Source organism: Gouania willdenowi, chromosome 21, assembly GCF_900634775.1.
Source record: "Gouania willdenowi chromosome 21, fGouWil2.1, whole genome shotgun sequence".
Lineage (NCBI taxonomy): Eukaryota > Metazoa > Chordata > Actinopteri > Blenniiformes > Gobiesocidae > Gouania > Gouania willdenowi.
In genome coordinates, this window is record NC_041064.1 from 27,648,489 (window position 1) to 27,675,021 (window position 26,533).

The 26,533-nt window shown below is 41.5% G+C and overlaps 1 protein-coding gene across 3 annotated transcripts in view; it reads left to right on the forward strand.

The window, feature by feature from the left end:
* The window catches only part of LOC114455582 (uncharacterized), a 51,077-nt gene that overhangs the window by 7,659 nt on the left and 16,885 nt on the right, over nucleotides 1-26,533 (forward strand). For 2 of the 3 annotated variants that reach the window (XM_028436908.1, XM_028436909.1), the window contains exons 2-4: nucleotides 3,783-3,891; nucleotides 6,498-6,670; nucleotides 12,543-12,688. In XM_028436908.1, coding sequence (XP_028292709.1) covers nucleotides 3,783-3,891; nucleotides 6,498-6,670; nucleotides 12,543-12,688 — 428 coding nt within the window. The remainder of the gene's footprint in view (nucleotides 1-3,782; nucleotides 3,892-6,497; nucleotides 6,671-12,542; nucleotides 12,689-26,533) is intronic. The other variant, XM_028436910.1, reaches the window with a different exon arrangement.

Sequence of the window (26,533 nt, forward strand, 5' to 3'; positions counted from 1 at the left end):
TGAACGTTAGGTAGTGTCCTGCCTATCCTGAATTGGGACCGAGAGGAGAGGACGTCGTCCAGCTGCCACACTTGCCGTCATGGTGATTGCATTCATGTTGATACCTAGATATGTCACCTGCTGGGAGAGATTCAGACAGCTCTTCCTCATGTTCACCCTTAGCCCCAGGCGGGCCACATGGGCCAAAAGCCGGGCTGTATCACTGGCTGCCTGAGCGCGAGAGGGCGCACAGACCAGCCAATCGTCGATGTAAGGAAAAACCTTCAGCTGGTCTGCTTGCAGAGGAGTGAGTGCAGCAGCCACCCACCAAGTGAACACCCGGGGAGAGAGGGACAGTCCGAAGGGCAGTACACTGAACTGATAGTGGTGCCCCAAGAAGGCAAATCGCAGAAACTGCTTGTGGTGTGGCTCAATGGGCACATGGAAATATGCATCCTGAAGGTCCACCAGCGTGAATTACTCCCCTTTTGTGATTGCACACAGGACTTCTCCTGCAGTGAGCATGTGAAATGGCAGAACTTTCAGGAACCTGTTGAGTCTCCTCAGGTCCAATACTGGTCGAAGGCTGCCATCCTTCTTTGGAACCAGAAAATAATTTGAGTAGAACCCCCTTGGTTGCAGCAGGAGGTCTATGGGCTCAATGGCACCATTGGCCAGGAGTGTGGACAACTCCTGGCTCAGAGCCAGGGCTGTCGCCAGGTGGTGGATGGAAGTCATTCTGACCCGGCCGGTAAGTAAGACCGGGTCGAAACTGCAAGGTGTAGCCCTGGGTGAGAGTCGACAGCACACAGGCATCCGGCGTGCATGCAGCCCAATAGCTGAGCTGCCGCCAGGAAAAACGACCGACAACCGGCCCCCTGTTGTCAGTAACTGCGGCCCCAGACCCATGAGGTCCCGGGTACGCGGGGGCCTTGTACTGCGGCCCGAGGCTGCCTCGGAGGCGGGCGCTTAGGGGGGCAAAATCTCTCTGCCTGCTCTGCTGGCTGTCCATAACGGGGATGGCTACTAGATGTGGACTCCGGGACCGTTGCCAAGGAGCGTCGTAAAGGCCCTGAAAGGCCCCAGAAGCTCTGGGCTTCTGGAGACCTGCCAGCTGCTGCCGGGTTGCCCCTGCCTGAGCGGAGCTCTCCAGGGCATTGAGGGCGGCTGACCCAAACAGCTCACCCGGTTCCACTAGAAGAGAGCGGAGAACTCTTTGGCACGCGTCTGTCAGGGGTGACTGAGCTAGCCACACCTGCAGCCGTGCCTGCACCAGCGTCGACATCAGACGCCCCGTCTCTCTGGTCATGAGGGCGAATGCCTGAAGCGAGGCATCGCTGAAATCTCTCACCGATGCGTCTACCGGTGGTTGTGATAAAGACGCAGAGAGGGCCAGCATAAGGTGGGAGAGGGAGTTACTGACACGCCCCATGCGGGCCGCCGCGTTGTACGCCTTTGACAGCAAGTAGTCCGTTATTCTACACTGGGGTCGAGGATACCTAGCATCAAGCCTTAAAGACTCATCTGGAGACACTATCAGAGACATGATGGCCGGCTTTACAGCTAGTATTTGGCCCAAACCATACTTGGTGGCGTCCTGCATAACTGCCAGGCCCCTGGCGTCCGAGTTGGAGTGGGAGAAAGCCCTGGTGTCTCTACAACAGGCGTGAAGCTCCCTGACATAGTCCTCCAACAGATGGACTGAAAAAACGCTTTGCGCCTGTTGTCACCTGAAAAAAGTGCTAACAAGAGCAGGGTTTTCCTGTTGGGCATCATGCAGCAGTCGAGCTAGAGCCCCACGGATTATAGACCCCATAGGGTTGTCCTCAGTGTCCTGCAACAGGCTCTGCCCTGAGGAACGGGAGAGCAACCTGGAGGCATGCGACAGCGAGTCCTCCTCAAGGTCTGCGAACTGCGTCGCTGATGCGGAAATAGACAGGCGTCTTCATCAGCAGGGTCTCCATCTCTGGAGGTGCCGGTGCGGCAGCTCCAGGCTGGAGAGCCTTTAGGAGGTCCTTCATGTGACCCAGCTCAGCAGACAATCGGTCAACCTTGGTTGCCAGCTTATTACCCCTCGGTCTCTTGGCCCTTGGAGCCACCACGGCCCCTTCGGCCAGTCGTTTGACCGCTGGGACCAGGCAGGGGAGAAGCGGGTCGTCCAGGGGGTTGTCAGCCCCTTCCGAGGCCTGCTCAACCTCTCTCAGCCTGGCCAAGTGAACTGACCATGGCATATAGCCACAGTTCATGCACGAGTCCTCAGATAAGCCTGTCTTATTGTTAAGTGCAATTGTTCAGGTACAAAATACTTTTTCAGTTGCACTTTTAAAAAGAAAAAGAACTATTGTGCAGTTTTGCATTATTTACTATAGAACCAGAATTTAAATTAATAGGCTTCTTCATTTGTATTATTCCTATTTATTTCATTCAAGATTTATATTTAGTTAAATTGCATTGTTTTGAATAGTTTATAAAGGAATTTTTTGACAATGAAAAATAAAAGTAAATTGTACAGTATTTTCTAGTTTTTTCCCGAAAAAAGTAAAGGAATATTTTCAGTCATCATTTGTCTACAGTCCCATTTTGTAAAATAAATCGTGAGAGAATCGTATCGTGAATCGTATCTTATCGGGAGTTGAGTGAATCATTACATCCCTAACTCTTATTGTTCTTTTTCACTTACCCGGGGAGGCAAGCCCCCAGCGGGCTCTTGCTTCTGGCGTTTAGCACCCAGCGTAAGCCCGCCGGGTGCGACCCACTCAAGGGACAGTGGCAGGTAGTCACCGGTGCAGTACACCTGTCAAGGTTAATTGTAGCACATTTTGCTATTCATGTCACGCTGTCAGCACCTCCTCACCGGCGCCGTCATTTCCCCACATCTCCAAAATGTTTGTGCACCAGGGTCAAAGTTAACAACTGTAATTTTTTAAATCACTAAGCTTACATGGAATTGTTCAGGCTCCGATTTGTTCGAGCACAACAATTATAAATGAGGCTCCTGGACAATACAATGCTTTAAATCTGAAAATAGATTTAAATATATAACACACTGTCACTTGTTGGACTGGAACTTTCTTCACATATCCGTAAGGCGGGACACTAGCAGCGTCTGTCTGTTTTACAACAGACCAGAGCGCAGCTGAGTTGGTCTTGTATGTGTCGGCTGCCATGTTTGTTTTGATACTGCTTTGCGCAGGGGATATGATGTTTTTCCCTGTTCGGCTCTCATTGGCTCGACCTGTCACTACCTAATTTTTTCACGGAGCGGTTCCATTCAATGCATGCGCGAAACGCGTCTACATCCGGTTGGCATATTGTACGGCTCTTTGTGTACTATTTAAAAGGTTGAAACCCTGCTATTTGAAAAGAATTAGAGATTTATGTGTTGAGTGAATTCCAATTTATTTTGGTTTTTATCTTATTTTCTGTTTGATTTTTGAGTTTATGATCTTTGATATTTGCACTATTTGTTTTGTAGAAATTGAGTTGGAAATTAATACTTATTGCACATTTTTGTTTACTTTATTAACTTTACTTTTTTTTTTCTGTTTTGTTTTTTTTTGTTTACTTTATTATTTATTATAAGTTGGGGGCCACAAAATATCGGCCACAAATTTGACTCCCCATATTTACAAAATTACACCTGTACTCTGCCATGTCTCTGAACCTACAGTGTATGTATGTGTTTCATTAAAAGCAAACAATGGCCAATACACGTGAACTGTGTAGCTTAAATTTACCATCCTCACATCTATGTGAGGAAAGGGTGACCTCTATATGATTTTTATTTATGTTCTCTGTTTTAGCTTTGTCAAAGGTGCCACCCCCTCAGAACATCTATGTTGCCAATTGGTTGCTGATATGGACAGAACAAACAGAGGACAGGGAACTCTTCTACACTGTTCAGTCCCGTAGGTGAGAACTAAATGATAAAAAATACTTGTCCTAATTTTGTGTTATATACTTCAAGTCCCTATGTCACCATTTTTAACATCTTATGTTCTATGAAGAAAATCAGCTGATATCTGGTATAAAAAGTTCCAAACAATCCTAAATTTGTTTCTAATCATTATTTAACATTTTAATTTTCACTTCCGCTCAGCATTTGGTTTGCTGAAATCCCAGTGACTGGCTGATGATGACACAAGGTAGACCCTTTTTCAGATGAGTACACAAGCGACATTGCCGAAGCAAACTAAAGTTTGATTTTTGGAGCAGACTACTTTAAAAGTGTTTACCTTTCGTACTTGGATACAAATTAACCTGAGCATAAATTGCAGACAGATCTTTCGCTGAAAGGATCAATTCAGCCTTTTTGCTGTGAACCTTATTTGACTGACGAGAATGTAGATAGCCCACTGTATATGTGGGAAATAAAGCTATCCATTCTCAGGCTGTAAGAGAAGGCAGTCTGCAAAATACTGAAGAGGAAACCTATAGTTTATATATATTATATATACTGTATATTATATATAATACTTATATATATTTATATATATAAGTTTTATAGTTCCCTCCAAAGTAACATCAACTCCCACCCCAGGGAGACCTTCAACCGTGTCTCGGAGGAGGCAGGGGAGATTGAGTCAGAGTGGTCATTGCTTTTTGCAGATGATGTGTCCATTTGGTTTGCTTCATCAGACTGTGCCCTTCAGCTCTCACAGCCGTGTGAAGTGGCTGGGATGAGAATCTGCACCTCCAAATTCGAGTCCATGGTTCTTGACCTTAAAAAGAGGGAGTGCCTTCTCCGATTTGGAGATGAGGTCCTGCCCCAAGTGGAGGAGTTGAAGTACCTCAGGGTCTTGTTTACAAGTCAGGAAAGGATGGAGAGACAGATCAGATCAAATTAATGGCCTGGGAAACCAATGAAAGTAGGTCACGAGGCTCATCTCTGACAGCAAGCTCGTCTTTGATTTGGTCATTTAATCCCTTAGAAAGGGGTAGTAAGGCTGGTACATTTCAGTGGGAGTCAGCAGCCAAGGTCAAAATATTTACTGCATTGTCTGTCACAGAACGATTCCCTTGTCTCAGTTTGTGACCTATACTGCAGCCAGTCAGCGAGGGAGCTCTAAAAAATAAAAGCTTCACTTTCTCGGGAGGATGTCCCGTTCATCGTTTTTACAGTCTGAGTCAGACACTTTGTGCCATAGCTGCATAAATTACGCAGCAGGTCAGCGCTGACACTCGCCATCAGTGCTCTGACAAAAGTGGGTCACGTGGGTCTAAACCCAAAACTTCATCTTTATGACCAAAACATGGAGATGAGGATGGAGTATGGAGGAGCACTGTGCCTGGAGCACGCTGAGAAACATCACCTCTGCACGCTCTGTGCACAGCGGAGAGGTCCTCCTCTCCTTCTAAGAAAGGTACGGTATTTGCACAGAAGCGTCCACTAGACGCCACACTGGACCAGCTCAGCTGCTCAGCTCTGTTTCTGTACCTCACTCACAGTTTAAGATGCCCATTTTTTTGGTGGCGTTAAAGGAGCATAGGGCAGGATCCAGAATTAAGACTTCATAGTGAAACGACAGCTACTGCTGTTAGGGTAACTGCAGTTATCAACCAAGCTGGCTCGTGACAGTTTATTTATTTACCGCTCATGTGACTGTTTATTGCAAGTAGAGGATGGATGCCCGACGGTACCCGACAGGTCAGATTCATACAGATATAGAACTGGTAGTCGGGCTCGGTCACATAGTTCCATTCCTGCCAGCAGCAGCTGTAGCAGTGAGCGCAACATCAGCACTGCAGTTAGGACCATCGAGTAGAGGAGGACAGCCTTGAAGGGTTCACTGTTGATACAATCCTTTTTCTGCACAAGAACATGAATCGTAAGTCTCTAAATGGCCCACAGGAGTGAATGTAAGTGTGAGTTCATGTCTGTGTTGTTGTGTTGCCTCATGATGGACTGGTGCCCTGTCTATGATGTACCCCCGCCTGACGCCCATTGAGAGCAGTGCTGAAAGAAAAACGAGTAAGCGGGTCCTTTAGTAAATCTGCCCCATGAGTCTTTTGTTTGCTTTAAAGCTGTTAAAGGCTCCAGCTTCAGCTACTAGCACCGCTGCAGACATCAATTTGTCTGGCCATGGTCATAGACAGGTGTTGTGACGAATTATGTGGCCCGACCAAATAATAGCTTTGGTTACTTGTAAATACAAAACTCCATTCCGAGATGTCTTCTTACAATTTGCTGCGACAATGTATCTAACCATCTTTGAGAGTAATGCTATTTAACTCCATAGGTGTCTTCAATGTGAGCTAGTGCTGGGAACTGTTATTACATCACAACCCATATATAGTAGTGTATAATATACTGTAAATATATGCAAATAATATGGTGTAAAATATTTGGACGCACTATTTTAGGGTATCTTGTTGCATTTACATGAAATGGTGATATAGGAACTTTAAATGACTTGTGTGCACATTAAATGAGACATTTAGAACTAAAATGTGCTTGTGGCTGTAAAGTGTTTTCAGTAATCAATAATCAATACTGATTTCACTTATTTGTCTTCTAGCATTTTAGATAATAATTGGAAAGATATACCTGCCTGCGTCCAGATAGCTCTGAATTTCTGTAATGTCACATCCACCAAAATTCATGGTAACCATGCTGGTTGTGTAATGCTCCGCGTGCAAGCAGAGAGAGATGGATTGACATCGATACCTGTCGAGGCCTGCAGCAGTCAAGGTAATGAAAGTCGAAATGCTGGCAGCCCACCACAGTTTGATCAGTGTTCAGCAGTCGGCATTGTCCATACAATCCCAAGCATTCTACAGTTCATAGATTGCCCGTGCTCATCAGAATCCTTCCATGAGCTAGTTCCCCCTGTCTCCCCCTCGAGCTAAGTTGACACATCCCAGATTTATCTGCAAAAACAATATCTTCAATGTATATTTTTACGTCAGTAGGTAGTTTGAACTCTAAGCATGGTTGAAAGTAACTTAATTGCCCAAAATTTATAGATCTTTTTTAGTGTCCTTATCGGCAAAAAAAAGTTTTAAGTAACAAACAAATACAAAGCTATAAGGGCTGCTCATTTATAGAAAAAATTATAATCACGATTATTTTAGTCAATATTGAAATCACAATTATTGAAACGATTATTTATCAACCAAAAAGTTATTTACTTTTTGTACTAAACAATGTAAAATATATTTTTAAACATAAATAAAATCCTTCAAACACTAAAATCTAGTATTGTTTATTTTTTCACTAAACAAAACTCTTTGCACGTGCTGTCTTTTTGCTCTCGTTCTTCATTATCAAACTTAAAGTGTTCACATATAAGAGAATTTGACTTGCCTTGCTTGTTTACGAAGCCTTTTTGCTGCGTTTCTCCTGCCATGTTTCAAGACCGCTAGCAACAATTTTCCTCGTGTTGGCCGGCAGGTTAGCTTTAGCTTTGAGAGGGTGTGGGGCGGAGGAGCTTGCATTAAACAACTCAGTTAGTGTTAAAAATTGCTTTTTTTCTCGTGTGCTAAATTTTATTCTTTCTAAATAACCTAAATCGTGGAAGTTTGTTTATTTAGCAAATAAAACATATGTATAATAAAACTTGAAAATAAAAAATATATTTTTTTAATTAATTGTTTTTTTTTTTCTCAATTATGTTAGTTTTGTAATTGTTGAGTGTAATAACCAAAATTGTAATCAAATTTTGATTAATTTCACGGCCTTATGTTCAGTCAAATATTGAAAAATTGTGTTATTCAGTAAACTGTGCTGAACTTCGACATAATTTGATGCAATTTCACGTGCATTCTAAGAGTTTGAAAGATTTTTGTCTAAATGTGAATGTAAATTAGCATCTCAGTTTAGCATGCAACCTTTCTAAGATCAAGGCACCTCTAAATGAAACGTATTATTATTTATCCATTATAATAATATAATGCTTTCCACAGTGTGATCAGAGATTTGCCACTTGTGTCTTGTTTGTTCAGTGGCTTATCTCATGACCAACCTCCAGGACACCTGGATGTGTCTGGGTGAGCAAATGACGATAAAGATGTTAAGCGTCTTCGTCGTAAATGTAAAAATAAATAAGGCTTTAGTTTAAACTGTTGTACTGCAGTGTTAAATATTCTGCTTTTATTGTAAAGATATTATTGATTCCATTTTAGGGTATACCATTTCCAGGGGTGGAAAGAGTACAGAAAAAATCTACTTAAGTAAAAGTACTGTTACTTTGATTAAATTTTGTAAAAGTAAAGTCACTGGTGTAAAAATCTACTCAAATAAAAGTAAAAAGTAACTCACTTAAAATGTATTCAGAGTAAATGTTACTTAGTTATTTTTTTTCTTTTTCTTTTCAATTGTTTTTTTTATTGCATCTCTCCCATGCAATAAAAGAATAAAAAGTCGCGTATTAAGATGAAACTAGGTTATATTTTTATTATTATAATGTATTAGAGAACACCATTTCAAAATAACATGCATGATAACAAGACATGGTGTGGCTAATAAAGAAAAAGTCAAGGATGTCAATTCGATGAGGTAAGTGCTTGTGTCAATACATCCAATGTGTCAGAGCATCCAATAAATCACATCTGAAAGGAAGAAATGCGTACAGTATGTTATATAAAGTCTATGAAACATTCTAGGTGGAATGAGTCGAAGGCAGGGATGTAACGATTCACTCAACTCCCGATACGATTCGATTCACAATACTGGGTTCACGATACGTTTCTCTCACGATTTATTTTACAAAATGGGACTGTATATAAATGACTGAAAAATATTTTTTAGTTTTTTTGGGGAAAATACTATACTATTTTTTCATTGTCAAAAGAATCCCTTGATAAACTATTCAAAACAATGCAATTTAACTAAAAATAAATCTTGAATGAAATAAATAAAGGAATAATACAAATCAACCGACCGCTGGGTTACCAGCGGTCGGTTGGCATGCAGATATTTTGCAGTGAAGAAGAGAAGCTATGCTAGCAGACAGAACTAATAGAAAAACGTGACTTTTACAGATATTCACGTAATATTCCTGATATTATTTCGGTGCTAAAGGGGTAAGGAATCATTTATGAATATGTTTAAGAGTAGAAGATGGCCAGAAAGAAAGTATTAGCAGATTTCGCTCGCCGCCAACACTTCTGGGTAGCGCCCTCTGCTGGTTAAAAAAAGCTCTGCGATTCAATTTTCACAGCATCGATGTGAATCGTTATACCTATAAATCGATTTTTAACTGCCTTCCGATTAATCGTTACATCCCTAGTCGAAGGCAGAAAAAAAATGATACTGACGCCCCAGGGTGACGTGTGCATACAGTTTTATATTGATAATAATAATCGTAATTAAAATCGTATGATCATTGCGCAAAACTGCTGATCAATTGGCTAAAACACCTGTAGCTGTTATAAAAAGAAACACGCACACAATGCGTGAAGACGCACAGTGGCTTATCTGGAACTGCTGGAGGATGACACGAGCATCAGCAGACTCTGCTCCTCACGAACGCAGACGTAGGTTTAAAATCCACTTTTTACGGCGTCTGACCCATCAGACTAAGCGCGGTTCAGAAGACCCTTTATGGACAGAGTAAGAACAAGGACCATGACGACGCCCGGTATGGCGCAGCCGGGGCCCCACCCAGGAGCCAGGGCTGGGGCTCGAATGGGAGCGCATGGTGGTCGGGCCTTTGCCCATGGGGTGCGGCCGGGCTCAGTCCGAAAGGACTGAGCCCACCCTCCCCATCCTCCCAGGCCCACCCTCCTGTGGACCCACCACCCGCAGAGGGATCCGTTGGGGTCGGGTGCAGAGAGGACTGGGTGCCTCGGTCCGCGTCACCTCGCTGGGGGGAAGGAGCCTGAGCTTGTGCGGGAGGTTGAGAGGTACCGGCTAGATATAATCGGGCTCACCTCCACACACAGCTTGGGCTCTGGATCCCAACTGCTGGAGAGAGGCTGAACGCTCCACTTCTCTGGCGTTGCCCGCGGGGAGAGGCGGCGGGCTGGGGTGGGCTTGCTTATTGCCCCCCAGCTCAGCCGCCGCGTGTTGGAGTTCACCCTAGTGAACGAGAGGGTCGCGTCCCTACGCCTTCGTGTGTGGGACAGGTCTTTCGTCGTTGTCTCAGCCTACGGGCCCAACATCGGTGCAGAGTACCCGGCCTTCTTGGAGTGCCTGGGAAGGGTACTAGACTCCATTGTTCTACTGGGGGACTTCAACACCCACGTGGGCTGCGACTGTGAGACCTGAACAGGGGTGATTGGGAAGAACAGCCTCCCCAATCTGAACCCGAGTGGTGTTCTGTTATTGTACTTCTGTCCAAGTTACAGATTGTCCATAACGAACACCATGTTCGAGCACAAGGGTGTCCATAAGTGCACGTGGCACCATGACACTCTAGGCCGGAGGTTGATGATCGACTTTGTAGTTGTATCATCTGATCTCCGGCCACGTGTCTCGGACACTCGGGTGAAGAGAGGAGCTGAGCTGTCAACCAATCACCACCTGGTGGTGACCTGTATCTGCTGGCTGGGGAGGAAGCCGGTCAGACCTGGCAGGCCCAAACGTGTTGTGAGGGTCTATTGGGAACATCTGGTGGATCCCTCTGTCAGTGGGGTCTTCAACTCCCACTTCCGGATGAGCTTCTCCCAGATCCCGAGGTAGGTGGGAGACATGGAGTCCGAGTGGACCATGTTTTCCTCCTCCATTGTCGATGCAGCCGTTCGCAGCTGTGGCCATAAAGTCTCTGGTGCCTGTCGCGGCAGCAATCCCCGAACCCGTTGGTGTCACCCGGATGTAAGGGATGCCATCAAGCTGAAGAAGGAGGCCTACCTGGCCTTGTTGGCTGGTAGGACTCCGGAGGCAGCCGAGAGGTACCGGCAGGCCAAGCGCACTGCAGCCCGCGTGGTTGCAGAGGCAAAAACTCGGGTCTGAAGTCACCGAGGTGGTTGTAAAGCTCCTTGGGGGCAAGGCTCCGGGGGTGGATGAGATTCGTCCTGAGTACCTTAAGTCTCTGGATGTTGTAGGATTGTCTTGGTTGACACGTCTCTGCAACATCGTGTGGCAGTTGGGGACAGTGCCTCTGGATTGGCAGACCAGGGTGGTGGTCCCTCTCTTTAAGAAGGGGGATCGGAGGGTGTGCTCCAACTACAGAGGGATCACACTCCTTAGCCTCCCCGGCAAGGTCTGTAGAAGGCGTTCGACTGTGTCCCTCGTGGTGCCCTGTGGGGGGTGCTCCGGGAGTATGGGACCGGGGCCCTTTGCTAAGGGCTGTCCATTCCCTTTATGAACGCAGCAGGAGCCTGGTTGGCATTGCCGGCAGTACTTCAGACCTGTTCCCAGTGCATGTTGGTTTCTCTTCCCTTTGTCACCTGTTCTGATCATTACTTTTATGGACAGAATTTCTAGGTGTAGCCAGGGACCGCAGGGAGTCTGATTTGGAAACCTCAGGATCTCATCTCTGCTGTTTGCAGATGATGTTGTTCTGTTGGCTCAGGTTAACAGGAATAGAGGGTTCGACAGAGCTGTGGTTTTTGGTGAGCCTGGCTACAGTGTTGAATAGAAACCGAGGATTATTTTTGTTTTCCTCTATTAAAGTTGAGTAATAGGAAGTTCTATCTTTGCGAAGAGCTTTCTTTTATAAGTTAACAAACTCTTTCTCTAAGCTATATGAACTTCTACCATGTTTGAGGAGAGCCACCTCCTTTTCAGCCGTAAACTCCACTAAACAAGGGCATTTTGATGATTTCAGACGGCAGATTCTCAAGTTTCCTGCTCTCCATCAGAATTTAGCACTCTTGCTTTGTCGCGATGCAGCAATGTGTGTGACGTCACGTGAATCAACAGAGCAGGCCATAGACATATACACACTGATCCTAACAACAGCTCTAGAGTACGTTCAATAGCACATATGTAGCAGACTCCCGTCCGCATGCTAGATTTATTTTACTCTGTAACAAAATCTATTTCAAATGTAGCGAAGTACTGTTACTTGAAACAAAATTTAGTTAAGTAAAAGTAAAATTACAGATTTTAAAAACGTACTCAAAAAAGAAGTACACAAAAAAGCAATTCAATTACAATAACGAGAGTAAATGTAATTTGTTAATTTCCACCCCTGACCATTTCCATGTCACGTCCATGTTTATCTTACACTTTACTGTTTTGTTTCCCTTTAATTGTCTTTCCCCATTTAGATGACTTGACTAATACCTTATCTCAACCACTTGTTCATCACACACATAAACACATTTCAGATGATTCATTTTCAGTAACCGCATAGCGTGATTACTAGTCGAACTGTAATACGTAGTGCGGGATTTTGAACAAGATAAGGAGTAAAGTTGGACATAATTGTTCATATGCTACACCTAATATTCAGTCACCCAGGAAAAGTAAAGTGTAAATCCATGATATTATCTCAAAACATGCAATGGAGGTACGTCTGTGTCATATTGGGGTCAGATTTTAAATAAGGAGAGAGAGTTAAACTTCAGATTGCTTTGTCTGTTTAAGAACCTGAATTAGGTGTGTTTATAGAAAATCAGAGGCCCTGCTCACAGTTTGTTATCTAACAATTCTGTCAACTGCTCTAACCCTCCAGGTGAACCCTGCACTCCCCAATTCAGTTTGACGGCTCGGCCTGGCTCCCTTACTGTTCATCTGAGTGGAGATCATAGTCTTGCTCAAGAATACGGGGCCCATGTAAAACACAGAATTTATTTGGGTAAAAAAGGAGAATCGTTAAAGGTAAGACTGTCATTGTATTATATGCTTTTTGTATATAAAATATAATCCAAAGTGCTTAATATTAAAACTTTACATAGATTAGAAAATATCCCATGCAAACAATCCAACGTGGAGAAGCAACAGTCTAAAGTCCCAAACATACCCAAGGCACACTGCGGCCCTTCTGACTCGGTATGTGGGAGAGCGATAACAGACGTGATAAATCGCTTGTAAACCTAAGAGAAGCATATCCACGGTGGAGAGAGAATGTATCATTTGCAGTCTGGACAGTGGAGTGGCTGTCTGCTCTGCTGGGATTGCTGCGGCTGCTTGTTTGTGAGCTTTGTGGCAGAGGAGGAGGTGTGAGCCTCTTAGGTTGCACTCATACTGCCAGCTCGGGCCGTTCCAAGCTCACAGCAGGAATCCCCCCCTCCCTGTCCCTTTTCTGGCATGGTAGAACGGACGTGATCACTGGGTTCCCACAGACAAACTCTTCATTATGTTAATTTATGACACACGTATTGGCATTACGTCATCATTAGACTCTGAATTTGTTGTTGACAGTACATGCTCATTGCTGTTAATTTCTTATCTTCTGTTGCGTAGGGCCCCCGAACGCAACAGAACATATGAATGCTCATATTTGCTCTAACGGATAAATTCCACCAGTTTATGAAAGATAAGAAATTGTTCTTTACACCCAGTGTCGGTAAATTGCGGTAATTTTACTCACATGTAGCGGAAACATGTGAGTAAAAGCGTGCCACCATTCCAGTCTGGCACGCTGTTTGGACCACCTCTTCCAGCAGGACCATCGGGCCGTTACACCCCTTGTGGTGCAGTTCACACCAAGCAGGCCAGACAATGGCCCCCCATGGTTTCACACATGGGTAGGAACGGCCCTGGTTGCCAGTGTGAGTACACCCCTGTCCTCACAGCGAAGAGTGGTATGTGCTTTCATGTCTCTAAAACATCAGAAAACTCTCCAATAACACAAAAAAAGTGCCTACATTTGTCACTAGTCTTTATTGAGAAAAAAATCGCTAAGAACTCCACAGTTGTGCGCCTTCACAAGGACACCGCTAAGAGACAATAGGTTTCGAAACAGGGAAGGGAGGAGGACTGGTTGTTTTTATACAAGTCTCATGATTCTACATACTGCAGCTTGAAGTTAGATAAGATAAGAGACTTTATTGATCCCTTGGGAAGCTTCCGTCAGAGAAATTAACAATTCCAGTAGCATTACAGAAAGAGAACAAAAGAAAAGCACCACTCAGGGTTGAAATAACATATGAATTTAGAAATACAGAACATAGAGAATATGAAAGAAGAAAACCAGAATGCACAGAAATAAATAATAAATAAACAAGATTGGTGCTACAGACTACAACTACTGCTCATCATCTGTCTGTTACCCCTCCTCCCCCTAACCCAGGAATTGTAGAGTTTGATGGCAGGGGAGACAAAGGAGTTTTTCAGTCTGTTAGTCCTGCACTTTGGAAAGAGCAGTCTGTGGCTGAACAGGCTCCTCTGGTTGATGATGATAGTGTGCAGAGGGTGGCAGGCATTGTCCATAATGTCCAGCTCTTAGTCCAGTTTTCTCCTCTCTCTCATTGTCACCAGAGAGTCCAGCTTCATGCCAACCACAGAGCTGGCCTTCCTGATCAATTTGTCCAACCTGAATGTGTCGCCCTTTGAGATGCTTCCCCCCCAGCACACCACATTGTAAAATAGGATGCTGGCTACCAGTTGACACACATGAACTAATCAAATCTAACCAAGCTGTTTCCTGTGTGACAGCGCACTCTCAGATAGATTTAGGGTGTACTCACACTGGCAACCAGGGCCGTTCCTAACCAGCTCTGTGCATGTGTGAAACCATGGGGGGCCATTGTCTGGCCTGCGTAGGTGTGAACTGCACCGCAGGAGGGTTAACGGCCCGATGGTCCTGCTAGAAGAGGTGGTCCAAACAGCGTGCCAGACTGGCACGGTTGGCCGCGCATGCGCACGCACAACTCGACTCGGCCCTCGCGCAAAATGTGATGACGTTGGTACCGCGCGACGCTTTACGGCACATAAACATCTGCATTCCGCAATGATAGCGGTGTCAGAAGTGCTCGTTAGCCGATGAAAAGTTCAGAGTTGGCGATACCTGATATATATATGAACAACACCACAGAAAACTCATGGAGGAAGAGGACAACATGACCTTCAGGACTTCTCTTTGTTCAGCCGACAGCGGGATAGTAACGGAGTGTAGCAGGTCATCATCAGGTCCGGGTATTTCCAAGGGTATAAATATACATATAAACACATATTACTGGTATATTAACCCATATAAACCAGAAAATATGGAAATGGGACATTTTACTGCTGCAAATGTGTAACATATTACTGGTATTTTGTGGACAGGACACATGTGGTTGGCTATTATATAACCCAGAAAAAAATGGAAATTGGACATTGTATTGCTGCTAATGTATAAATAATATAAATATATATATGGTGTTTCAGTGTTCTGGGACACATACTCACAAACTCTGTAGAATGAAAACAAACACAGTGTCTTGGGGAGCAAAGTGTAGTGTAATAATGTATTCATCTAAATGTAACCAAAAACAGAACATCACAAATACAAGCCCAAATAAATGAAATGTCTGAAAGAAAGGGTAATAATTTTCCAAACAAAAATCAATAAGCCAGAAATAAAGTGCAACCTTTTGCAAAATGTAACATGAACCTTAAAAACAAAACATTTAAACATTGGAAGTACAAGGATGGGAATATTATGACAGCCGCTGCACCTCAGCACTTTAACAACTCACTAATTTCATAATTTAAATACACAATTTCTACCTTTGTTTTTCTGTTTGCATGTTGTTTGCTTTGTATTTAATAAAATGGTTTCTCCAACAGTTGATTAAATCTACACATTTATACTGTATATAATGCACATGCAGGATGATGTGTAACAATAATCAGTAAAATTAGCTGTAAACACATTTTGTAGAACTAAATATAAAGTTATGCTGTGAACAGAAAGAAAGGAAGACGAGCCAGATAATTCTAAACTTTAGAATATAATACAATCATAACTTTTAATCATAAATATGACTCTTCTCAAAACAACAAACTTTGATATCTGTGTCACACAATATCTAAGCTTCCAGTGAATAATTTACAAAAAAAAAAAAAAAGTTCACTGATGGTGACATTGAGATCTCAATCTGTTCCTTAAGTCTCTAAATTATTGAAACAATTAAAAACATCTCCTAAAAAATTAAATTACAGAAAATTAAATAATCATTTAATATACATTTCAATAAATAAGTGCCTCCCATGTTCCCATGTTGACTCTGAGCTTTATTCTGTGCGGAAGTGATGGGTCTAAACCAGATGATGGAAACTAGGATCAGCTCATGGTTTTAATGTCCAGGGAGGGGCGTGGCCACCCTGCTTGGACTTAAAGAAGAAGAAATAAAAGAAGAGTTAGATATTGTCATGTTCATCAAAAGGAAAACTGAATGTGATGGAGATAAATATGCTCAGATGGACACACACACACACACACACACACAAAGTTTAAACAAACACACAAATGCTAAATTGTCTCACACATTAAAAGCATCTATTTACACTTATATTAATGTACACAAAGACTAGCTCCACAAAATCAGAATGACATTTATTGATCCAGAAATTAAACTGATCTTACCTTTATAGGCTCAGTTTCCTCCTTTGTTTTCAAATCCATTTGAACCTCCATTCATGGTGGTTTTTATCGTCAGAGAGTCTTTCATTTTTAATAAATCCACCGTTATTTGGTCTGTTTTAATCTCTCTTTCTTTCTCACTCACTTGGTTCTCTCTATTCCTTGTGTCGATTTCGTCAAAACAAAGCGGCATCTTTAATGTTTCCATTACGTGTGAGTAAATTACCACAATGTACCGACACTGGCTGTAAAGAGCAACTTATTATCTTTCATAAACTGGTGGAATTTCTCCGATAGAGCAAATATGAGCAGAGTTACAGTCATTTAAATTAACGTGATGCGTTCAGGGGCCCTGGGAAACCCAGTCCGTGAAAAGAGCACGTGTCTGGGTAAATCTTGGTTTATAGTTACCCTAAGCAACAGAAAATATGAAATTAACAGAATGTACTGTCAACAACAAACCCAGAGTCGCTTAATGGTGACGTAACGCCATACGTGTGTCATAAATTAACGTGATGATGTGTTTCTCTGTGGGAACCGAGTTGAGCTGGTGATCACGTCCGTTCTACCGTGCCAGAAAAGGGACAGGGAGGGGGGGATTCCTGCTGTGAGCTTGGAACGGCCCCAGTTGCCAGTGTGAGTACACCCTAAGGTTTATAATAGAATTGGACCACAATGCTGGAGGCAGCGAGATGGCAGCAAAATATGGACGGAAAACAAGGATTTCCCCCAAGGATTACAATTTATTGTTGTCATGGCAGATTTTCAGCATCCCTCGTTTTAGACCAAATATTTACACTCTGTGATGATGAAGTCCAGACAGAAGCAATGTGAATCAAAGTAAAAATGTTTATTAAAAAAAACAAATTAAAGGGATAAGCACAAATGAATATTCCTGCTGGCAGGAAGGTAAGGAAACCTGTGCTAATTATCTAAAGACTTACTATATAATTTATAATGTCCTAAGCTAGAGGGAGAAGAGAGGAGAAAAAAAGAGAAAAGAGGTGGGGGCAGAGAGAGAAAAAGGATGAGGAGGATGAAGAATGAGGATGGGAGGGGTAGGGGAAGCTGTGAGTCACCACTGTACCTTGCGAGGTGAAAAGCACCTCCTTATCAACGGCCTTGGAGGCCCGGTGCCAGGGTGTTTATCTAAGCTACAGTATGTGACTAAGAAGACAAAGAACACAGAATGACTCACTTCATGTACAGTTTGATGATAAATGGTTCAACACACAATGAAGCTTTGATATGCAAGCACACTTAATAAATCAACACACATGAATATTGTATATGTGGAGCATTGATAGGTAATCACACAGATCTTCACACGCAAATGTATGATAAATTAATTTTGCCCCAACATTGTCTAAAACGTCACAGTAAAATATTGAGTTTTGAGTGAAGAGCATAGACATGCATAGACTTCTCATTGAGCGGGTTAGTTCATTGCAGCGACACGTCAGCATGGCTGCCATATTGGTAAAGGCAAAGCTGCCCTGCAAGTGAATGGACCGAAGCTCATAAATTGCTTTTCTCCAAAGACATTAGTTATTACTTTTTATCAACCCATTCACACACACATTAATATATTTGGGAAACAAATAGGCGTCAAAACAATGTATGTAACTTTGAATTTGATGATTACTTTTAATGTTTACTCCTTATACTGTATGTTTTGGACATAGGTAAGCACTAAACCACCTTATTTTTCTAATGTTTTTAATAGTTTTTACAGCTACCAATGTATGTAACACTTATTGTGTGGATAAATATTAACATTATTTAGTCTGGAAATAATCTGGTCATAAGAATATATAACTTGATCCTGATTTTTTGAATAAAGAGGACAAACGTTAACACGTAACTAATTTTGATGAATCATTGTGCTATTCATTGATTGCTGAAAATATTTACATATCTGTACAGGGGGCATTTATGAACACATCTTCATAATTTATTTATATATATATATATATATATATATATATATGTAAATTAGTGTTGTTCCGATACCATTTTTTTGTCTTGATATCGATACCCGGTTGGGTCGTATCGACTGATGCCGATACCTACCGATACCACAGTGTTTAAATAAAGATATGACCGGTTTTTCTTTTGAAAATAGTAAAAAATAATTGCTATCATGGCTTCGTCTGACACTGCTAAAACCTTTTCTTCATATTGTGAGTGTTGTCACGAGGAATGGTGTGAACCTTCAATATAAGAATAATATAATTGTAAAAATATAAAAAATTATACATTAAATTATACATTATAAAAAAATTACATATATTTTATAATTAAAATCATGCTTAATGAAATGTGTATATCTTGTATAATAACAGTAATATATTGTAAAATTTGTGTTTCGTATAGTTTTTCTGAAACAGATTGCTCAGTATTTTTTCAGTAAGTCAAGTGGAAAAATAAGACAAAATAGCTAATTCTAGAAATTAGTAGGATAACCTTACCTTTGATTTTGGGATGTTCTAGTTAAGCAGCATATTCTTTATTGCTTGTGCTATTGCTTCACCAGTGTGGGATCCTTTTATCTCTTTTGCGTGGAGCGCCACGCTTTCCTGTTGGAATGCTTTAGCGTCCACCCGGTGAATGAGCAGTTAAACTAAGCAGCGAAAATAATGAGATGTTGCTGCTCAATATATCTGTGATGAAGCTAATAGCCTGTATCTTTTCGCTTCCTTGAAACGTGCTCCGTGAGCGTCTTTTTGAGTGCAGGTATGGCCGTCTCAGTGGCTGCGTGCGCCATTAAAAAGCCGAAATCCCACGTTGTCAACAAAGGAGAGGGGCAGGTCACAGAGCACAGTCATTTCTGTTATTTTCGCAGTCATCTTTCTTTCTGATTCACTTTTCCCATCCCACTGCTCCTTTCCATGGAGTGAACTGACTAGGGTTTGTTGCTTTGGTCTGCCCCCCTTTTTCTTGCTCGCAGCTGCTGTAGCCTCAAACTCTTGGTGCTGTTTCAGGGGGTTGGTTCTCTAATGTTTAATCAGGTTTGTGGTATTGAAACTGACCTCTTTAATTCCACCTCTCGAAACTTTCAGATCGTAAATGTACACTTGACTGTTAGACTCGCTGGAGTTTCTATATTAAAATGTTCCCAAATCGCAGACATTTTTCCACATGTAGGGATCTTCCTTTGCTTTTCCACATCATGAAAATGCAGCCCTGCGATTGGTTCGGAGCGGCAGCTCCGGGCCAATGGTTTGCCTACGTCACCATACTTGTGATTAGGAGTCAGGGCAGCAGTGTGTGAGAGTTGGGAGAGAGAAAAACACAAGACAATGCATTTGAAGCTGTAAAGGTATTGGTGTGTTAAGTTATTAGTTACCAATACCAGCTTTAAGTGCGGTATCGGGTGCCGATATACAGTGGGGCAAAAAAGTATTTTGTCAGCCACCAATTGTGCAAGTACTCCTACTTAAAAGGATGAGAGAGGCCTGTAATTTTCATCATAGGTATCCCTCAACTATGAGAGAAAAAATGAGAAAACAAATCCAGAAAATCACATTGTAGGATTTTTAATTAATTAATTTGTAAATCCCTCAGTAAAATAAGCATTTGGTCATCTACAAACAAGCAAGATTTCTGGCTCTCACAGACCTGTAACTTCTTCTTTAAGAAGCTCCTCAGTCCTCCACTCGTTACCTGTATTAATGGCTCCTGTTTTAACTCGTTATCAGTATAAAAGTTACCTGTCCCCAACCTCAAACAGTCACACTCCAAACTATGGCCAAGACCAACGAGCTGTCAACCCCCGCTGGTCCAAGGAACCGCATATGTTTACATATGCGGTCCCCCGGCCCTGCGGGCTTGGCCCCCTAATAATCGGAACAAATACAATAGGGTTCCTAGTACCGCTGGTCCTAGGAACCGCATATGTTTACATACACGGTCCCCAGGCCCCGCGGGCTTGGCTCCTTAATTATATACAATCATATTTGGTGTCAGTGGATGGAGTAAAATGCACAAATAAGCAAACAGCACAATAAAACGGGCGACCGTGGCTCAGGTGGTAGTGGGTCGTCTTCTGATCGAGAGGTTGGGGGTTCGATCCCAGTACCTGACTATGTGTCGAAGTGTCCTTGGGCAAGACACTGAACCCTAAGTTGCTCCCAGTGGTCGACTAGCGCCTTGCATGGCAGTCCTGTCCCACTGGTGTGTGAATGTGAGAGTGATTGGGTGAATGAGCTGATATGTGAAGCGCTTTGAGACTGCTTCAGTGTGGTGATAAAGCGCTATATAAATCAAGTCCATTTACCATTTAAAATGGTTGCTCAATACATGTAACGTGATGTTATTACACAAGGCACTAGTTAGCTAACTGCAGTTATTAGCAGATTTCACAAAAGTACTAAAACGCAAAAATAGCTCACACATTAGATCGAAAACAGGTTCATAACATTACAAAACATAATCTTACCAACATATATGAGGTATGACAACCACAGATGGCAAAAATAATAAAATAAACTCCCCTTCACGGAGGTACAGCCCAGAGCCGTATAGAGAGAAAGTTGCGACAACTCCGTTTACTTCAGTGGTTCTTTTTTTTTTTTTACAGCAATGGTGGCTCACAGAGCCTCACATTTTGTCTAGGAAGTGAGCAGGCCACCATTGTAGCGCATTAAAGATACAGCAGGTGAGACAGTTTGTGATTCAATTTTGAAGTCGGCGATTTTCTCAAGATACACTTTTTAAGTTTTTGGTTGAAATTGTCTTTGTGTCCTGACAGAAGTTAAGATCATATGTGCTCTGAAAGAGGAACGAAGAAAATCTGTCAACTGTAGCAGCTGTATATCTGTAATAACTTCGACCAATGAAAAATAAAGGAACCGTTCTCAACCCCTCGCGTGCACGAGCTCACACTGAAAGCGCGTCACCACTGACAGAGTTAAAACAGAGTTTTTGGTCACGTTGTTTTGACATATATAATGATAAAGTTTAGTGTTTACTTACTGCTGAATGAGACATGAGACAATGAAGTTTCTACACAATACAAGCGATGAGCTGAGCTCCTCTTCTGCAGCAGCTGTGCGCGTGCATGTGAGTGAAACGGAGCACAGAGGGGAGGGGCGAGGGGGGTAAAGGCTGTCGGGTAGGCTACGTGCTAAATCAGGCTGGCTTTTGAAAATCGTCTACCCTACCTTTAAATAATCATATTGGATATTATTATTAGTATTATCAGCGTATCTAAACCCATTAATGTGTGGTGTTTTTGAATTACCCCTTTTTTTAAGAAGATTAAAGAATATTCAAAGCATACATATTAATATTTTTTTTTAACCAAATTAATGTTGGCCTTAACTACATTAAATGCAGATAAGCCAGCTTCTATAGTGAGGAATACAGATGTTAAAAACACAAAATTGAGAACAGTACAAAAGAAAGGTGCATTTCATTTCAGGGCGTCGGAATATGGAACCATCTAAATGATGACATCAGTGATTAAGCTTCCTTAAATACACAGACAACTTGATTCAAGGACATTCACAAAATAGCAACAAAAACACAGAAAATTACTCCAAAAACAACAACAAATACACTGAAAATAACTCCAAAAACACATGAAAAATAAGGAAATACATAACACATAACATACATAACAGACAAAATGACTCCCAATTAAAAGAAAATTCAAAGCAATACATACTGTATATAGTACATATTAACACTTTTTAATCAAATTAATGTTGGCATTAAATACGTCAAAAAAGCAGCTCGGTTAGCTGTTTACACTAATCATTAATACAACTTTATGTTAGGGAAAAAAACTATGGAACTACATAAACATATTATATATACACATACATATGATGGTGTACTGTATAAATATTGTCAATCAATACAGTTATTGAAGACAAATTACCAAAAATCCCAGTTATGTCACTAGGAATCAATGGATTCAAATGACGGACAAGCATTTTGGACTTCCGTTGTCTCAACTCTCTCACTATACGGTTCTGGTACAGCCTCATCAGCACAGTCACCACACTGAGAGGGAGGAAGTCAAGCTGCTGCATAAAGCATGTGCAGGAGCGGTGTGCTTTTCAAAAAAAAAAAAAAAAAACAATAAAATTCACAAATAATTTAACCTGAAAAACTAGTGCAGTGTTTTTGTACCGCTAAAATTCATTTAAGTTAATATTTCATGGTTATTTAATATTATTCGCGTGATTCAAAACTTCCTTTAAATCTCGGGTCACAGACTTCACTTCCTCCTTCGTCCCATTACCTGTAGGTGGCGGCTGTGCTGACGGTCATGAGCCGACTACGTTTTTGATAGCAGATGGGTCCACAACACAGTTCCACTGTGATTATTGTTTGTTTTGCGCAAGAACACACACACACTCTCTTAACAACCTGCGACAGATTATGTGCAAGACGCACACGCGTGCGTGAGATAACACACGGAGGAGATGGATGTAGACGCACACACACACACACACACAGTATTTATAATAAAAAATTATACTAAATGAGTAAAAGAAAACAAGAAACTAAACAATATTTACACAAAATAACAATAGAAATGCACAAAACTACACTAAAAAGGATACAAAAATACACAAAATGATTCCAGAATCACACTGCAATGGCAACAAAAAACAATAATTTTTTAACAATAATAACAATAATAATGACTCCAAAAGCATACAGTAGAGAAAAATACATCAAACAAAAAAAATATAAAAATGAGTATAAAAAACAACTAACATATTTATCATGCACATGTCCCATAAAATTAAACCAAATAAATCACACACACTATTTTACTTTGCACCCGCAAATAAACCCCTTTATAACACTACATAGTGCAGAGTATTTAGACCTTTAGTACATCCAACCTTCAAACACATACTCATTTGGCCATAATTGACAACTGTACTTATGCTCCCACATGAATGCATACTTCCGACAGGCACTGTACTAGTCTATCTATAAAAGCAAAAAAGGTCTGTGTGTGTGTGTGTGTGTGCGCGTGTGCGCAAATATCTCCCCGACGTGTTGCCTGTTAGACCTGAAACTTTGTCAACGGCTTCCAAATACCCAGAGTGTGTTCATTTGTTATTTTGGAGTAATTTGGTCATTTCCAAATGTTTATTTTAATTTTATTTCACTTATGGACAGCACAGAAGTGAAACCTATTCAGCTTTTCTTTTGACCTCAGAGTGTGAGCGGGCACTAGCGCACCATCTATATCTATTTCAGTGCACAGCTCACTTCCGGTGCGTGCCAGAGCTCCTGTGGACTTCTCTTTTGAGGAAACATACTTTTTCATTGTTCCTTATTTGGTGATGACGTTTCAAAACGTTCATGTTAGTTTGACCTTACGCTATTTAGACCGGATAGACCTCACCCGGAAGTTATTGACATGCAATGGCTGCTGTGTTGAAAGCTGCACATTTCTCAGCAGCGCGTGTGTGAGAGAGACCCAACGTAGGAGATTAGAGTCCCTGGTAGAGTGTCTCTCACACACACACGTCGATCAGCGTCTACGTGACATGCGTGCAGGTATGTGAGTGTGTGAGTGTATAACGGACCACCATTTAGTCCGGTTACAGTCTGTGTCACAACAGCCGTCCATAGAGTGGTAGTAACTGTAGTGTTACGCTCTGAATCAGATCTAAGTGTTTACATGTTACGTTAGACGGTGCTACATAGTGAAGCTCGCCTAATCACTGCAGCTTCACTCACGCCACACCTGCCACTACACCTAACTGCTGAAAATAGATAAGTTTAGTGAAAGTTAGGCACGTGGATGGACTGGTGTGCATGAATTTAGAATGGATTCCCCCCCCCCCCCCAACACACACACACACACACACACACACACCCACCAAACGACAACAAAAATATGAAAATGACTCAAAATACACAAAACTAAATATTTATACAAAAAACACACAACAGAAATGCAAAAAACTACACTAAAAAAAGATACAAAATGACTCCAGAATCACACTACAAATGCAACAGAAATAAAATAATAAACAAAAACAAAGAATAAAAAAACAAAAATCAGCCCATGGCAGATATTGAAAAAAGGCCATATATCGGCAGGTCGATATGTCGGTCGACTTCTAATTTTAATGTTCTTTATCAGTGTTCACCGTGCTCGACATTTAACAGAAAGTCATGCTTCATTCATCTCCACAATAGAAACCTGGTTTATTTTTACTCCCCCTTACTCTAAAACATGGACAAAGAAATACAATTGATTTCATGGAATTTGAATGGCCTACACTCCTTGATTAAAAGGAAAGTACGTACTTATCATAAACAAAACAAACTGGACATGTGTTTCTTACAAGTGTTGTGGAAATCTTCAAGCATACTCTATATGTCTGATAAGGTAAAGTCAAAGATGGACAAAAGATACATTATTTTGCGCAGTTTATTCCAGAGCTCTGGCATGAACAAAAAGGTACAGATAAAGAGGTCCCTCTCATGGAAGAGAAAAAGTGGGAATCATAGTAACAGCACAGATTCCTAGGACAAAAACGAAAGATGATCAGAAAGGCTGCTATTGGCTAATCACATAACGGAGGAAAAGGAATAAGGTTTTCCCAGTCAGGACACCTGCAAGGACTTTGTTATGAGATTGTCTGACACTGAGAGAGAATCTCCTGTGAGAACAAGACATGTTTCGTGAAATTGTCTCAGGGAAAGATAACACTGGGGAAACAGAGCTCTCAGCATGCAAGGAGGGAGAAATATACTGTACATAAATGAGCATCTATATTGGCATCTATGAGCTCAGAATTATAATGTGCATATAATTCACACATTTATGTTGGTGAGAACATGAGAAGTTGGGGAAACTCTGGGGTGGGCAGGTATTCCATAGCTGATTTCAGTCCAACTCATGAGGAGTGTGTATCCTTGTGCATAAAAGGGTACCTTTTCAATGTCAAAGTGATGCTGGTGGATGCTGCATAGCAGTTAAAGGCGAAATACTTTTGGAAAAATCACCTTCGTGAATATTTATTCCTCAAATCATGGTGACTTAACTTTTTCCAAACTATTATTCTAAAACTGAACAGCATAGGTGACATCATCATGGGTGGAGATTTCAACTTCACTTTATATCAGAACTTAGATCAATCCTCAAAAAAACGAAAACTGCAAAAGTAATTACGGATCACGGAATTGACCAATAAAAACGTTTAAACGCAGAAATGGACAAAATCGGCATGAAACGCAGTCACTGTGGTGCAAAGAACGTTCTTTTTTATGGGGTAATGTGTCCGGGGACCGCTTATTAGGTGCACCACCCCCCCTTCTCCTTTCCTGGCTGCATTAAACTAATTTTAAACCACCACAAACACCCTCTAAAACAACGCAAATCATCACTGACTCCTAACTACAGAACCTCTAGTGCAAGTTTAACTTTGCTGTGCCTGTGAAGCTCTGTCCGTGTTTCGTATAGCGCAACAGCGCTCCGTAAAAAAGTGATCAGATTTAATCATCTTCACGTGCTCAGTGTTCAAACTATTATGTCTTGTTAACTAAGAATAACTCAGTCCGTGCTGTCTTTTAGTTTTTTTTTCCAGCCTTTTGTCCGTGCCTCTTAAGTACACATTCACAGTCAGCAAGCTACCTGAAGTACAACCGTTTCAGTGGGAACTTCCGGTTTACAAAATAAAAGTCCGTTGGAGCAACTTTATTAGAATGTTACATTCTAACATCTCATCAGAGCTACAGTAAAATGCATGTTGAAATAATGAATTAATAAAAAATTAACTAATGAAACACTAATGAAAACAAAGCTTATACTTAATTGATTTTTTTTTTTTTGATTAAGCAATGAAAAATGTAATTTTTTTTTTTTTTTTTAGAGAGTGCATGGCTTATTAGCCAGAACATTGTTTTGTTTTCTTTTGTTTTTTAACTTCAGTGTATTGCATGGTGTTACTTTCGTCCTGACTATGGGGGACAAAAGTAACAAAGTGCAACATCTAGTCAATGTCAAATTCCACATTAAACAGAAGATAGGATAATTTAAACTAAGCTGATCAGAACTTAATTAATAAACCTGATCAGATTCAGTAAACCATTGATCCCTGAGAGGAAATCAGGTGACATTAATGCTGTTCTCATACATCTTATATGACATATAAATAATTAAAAAG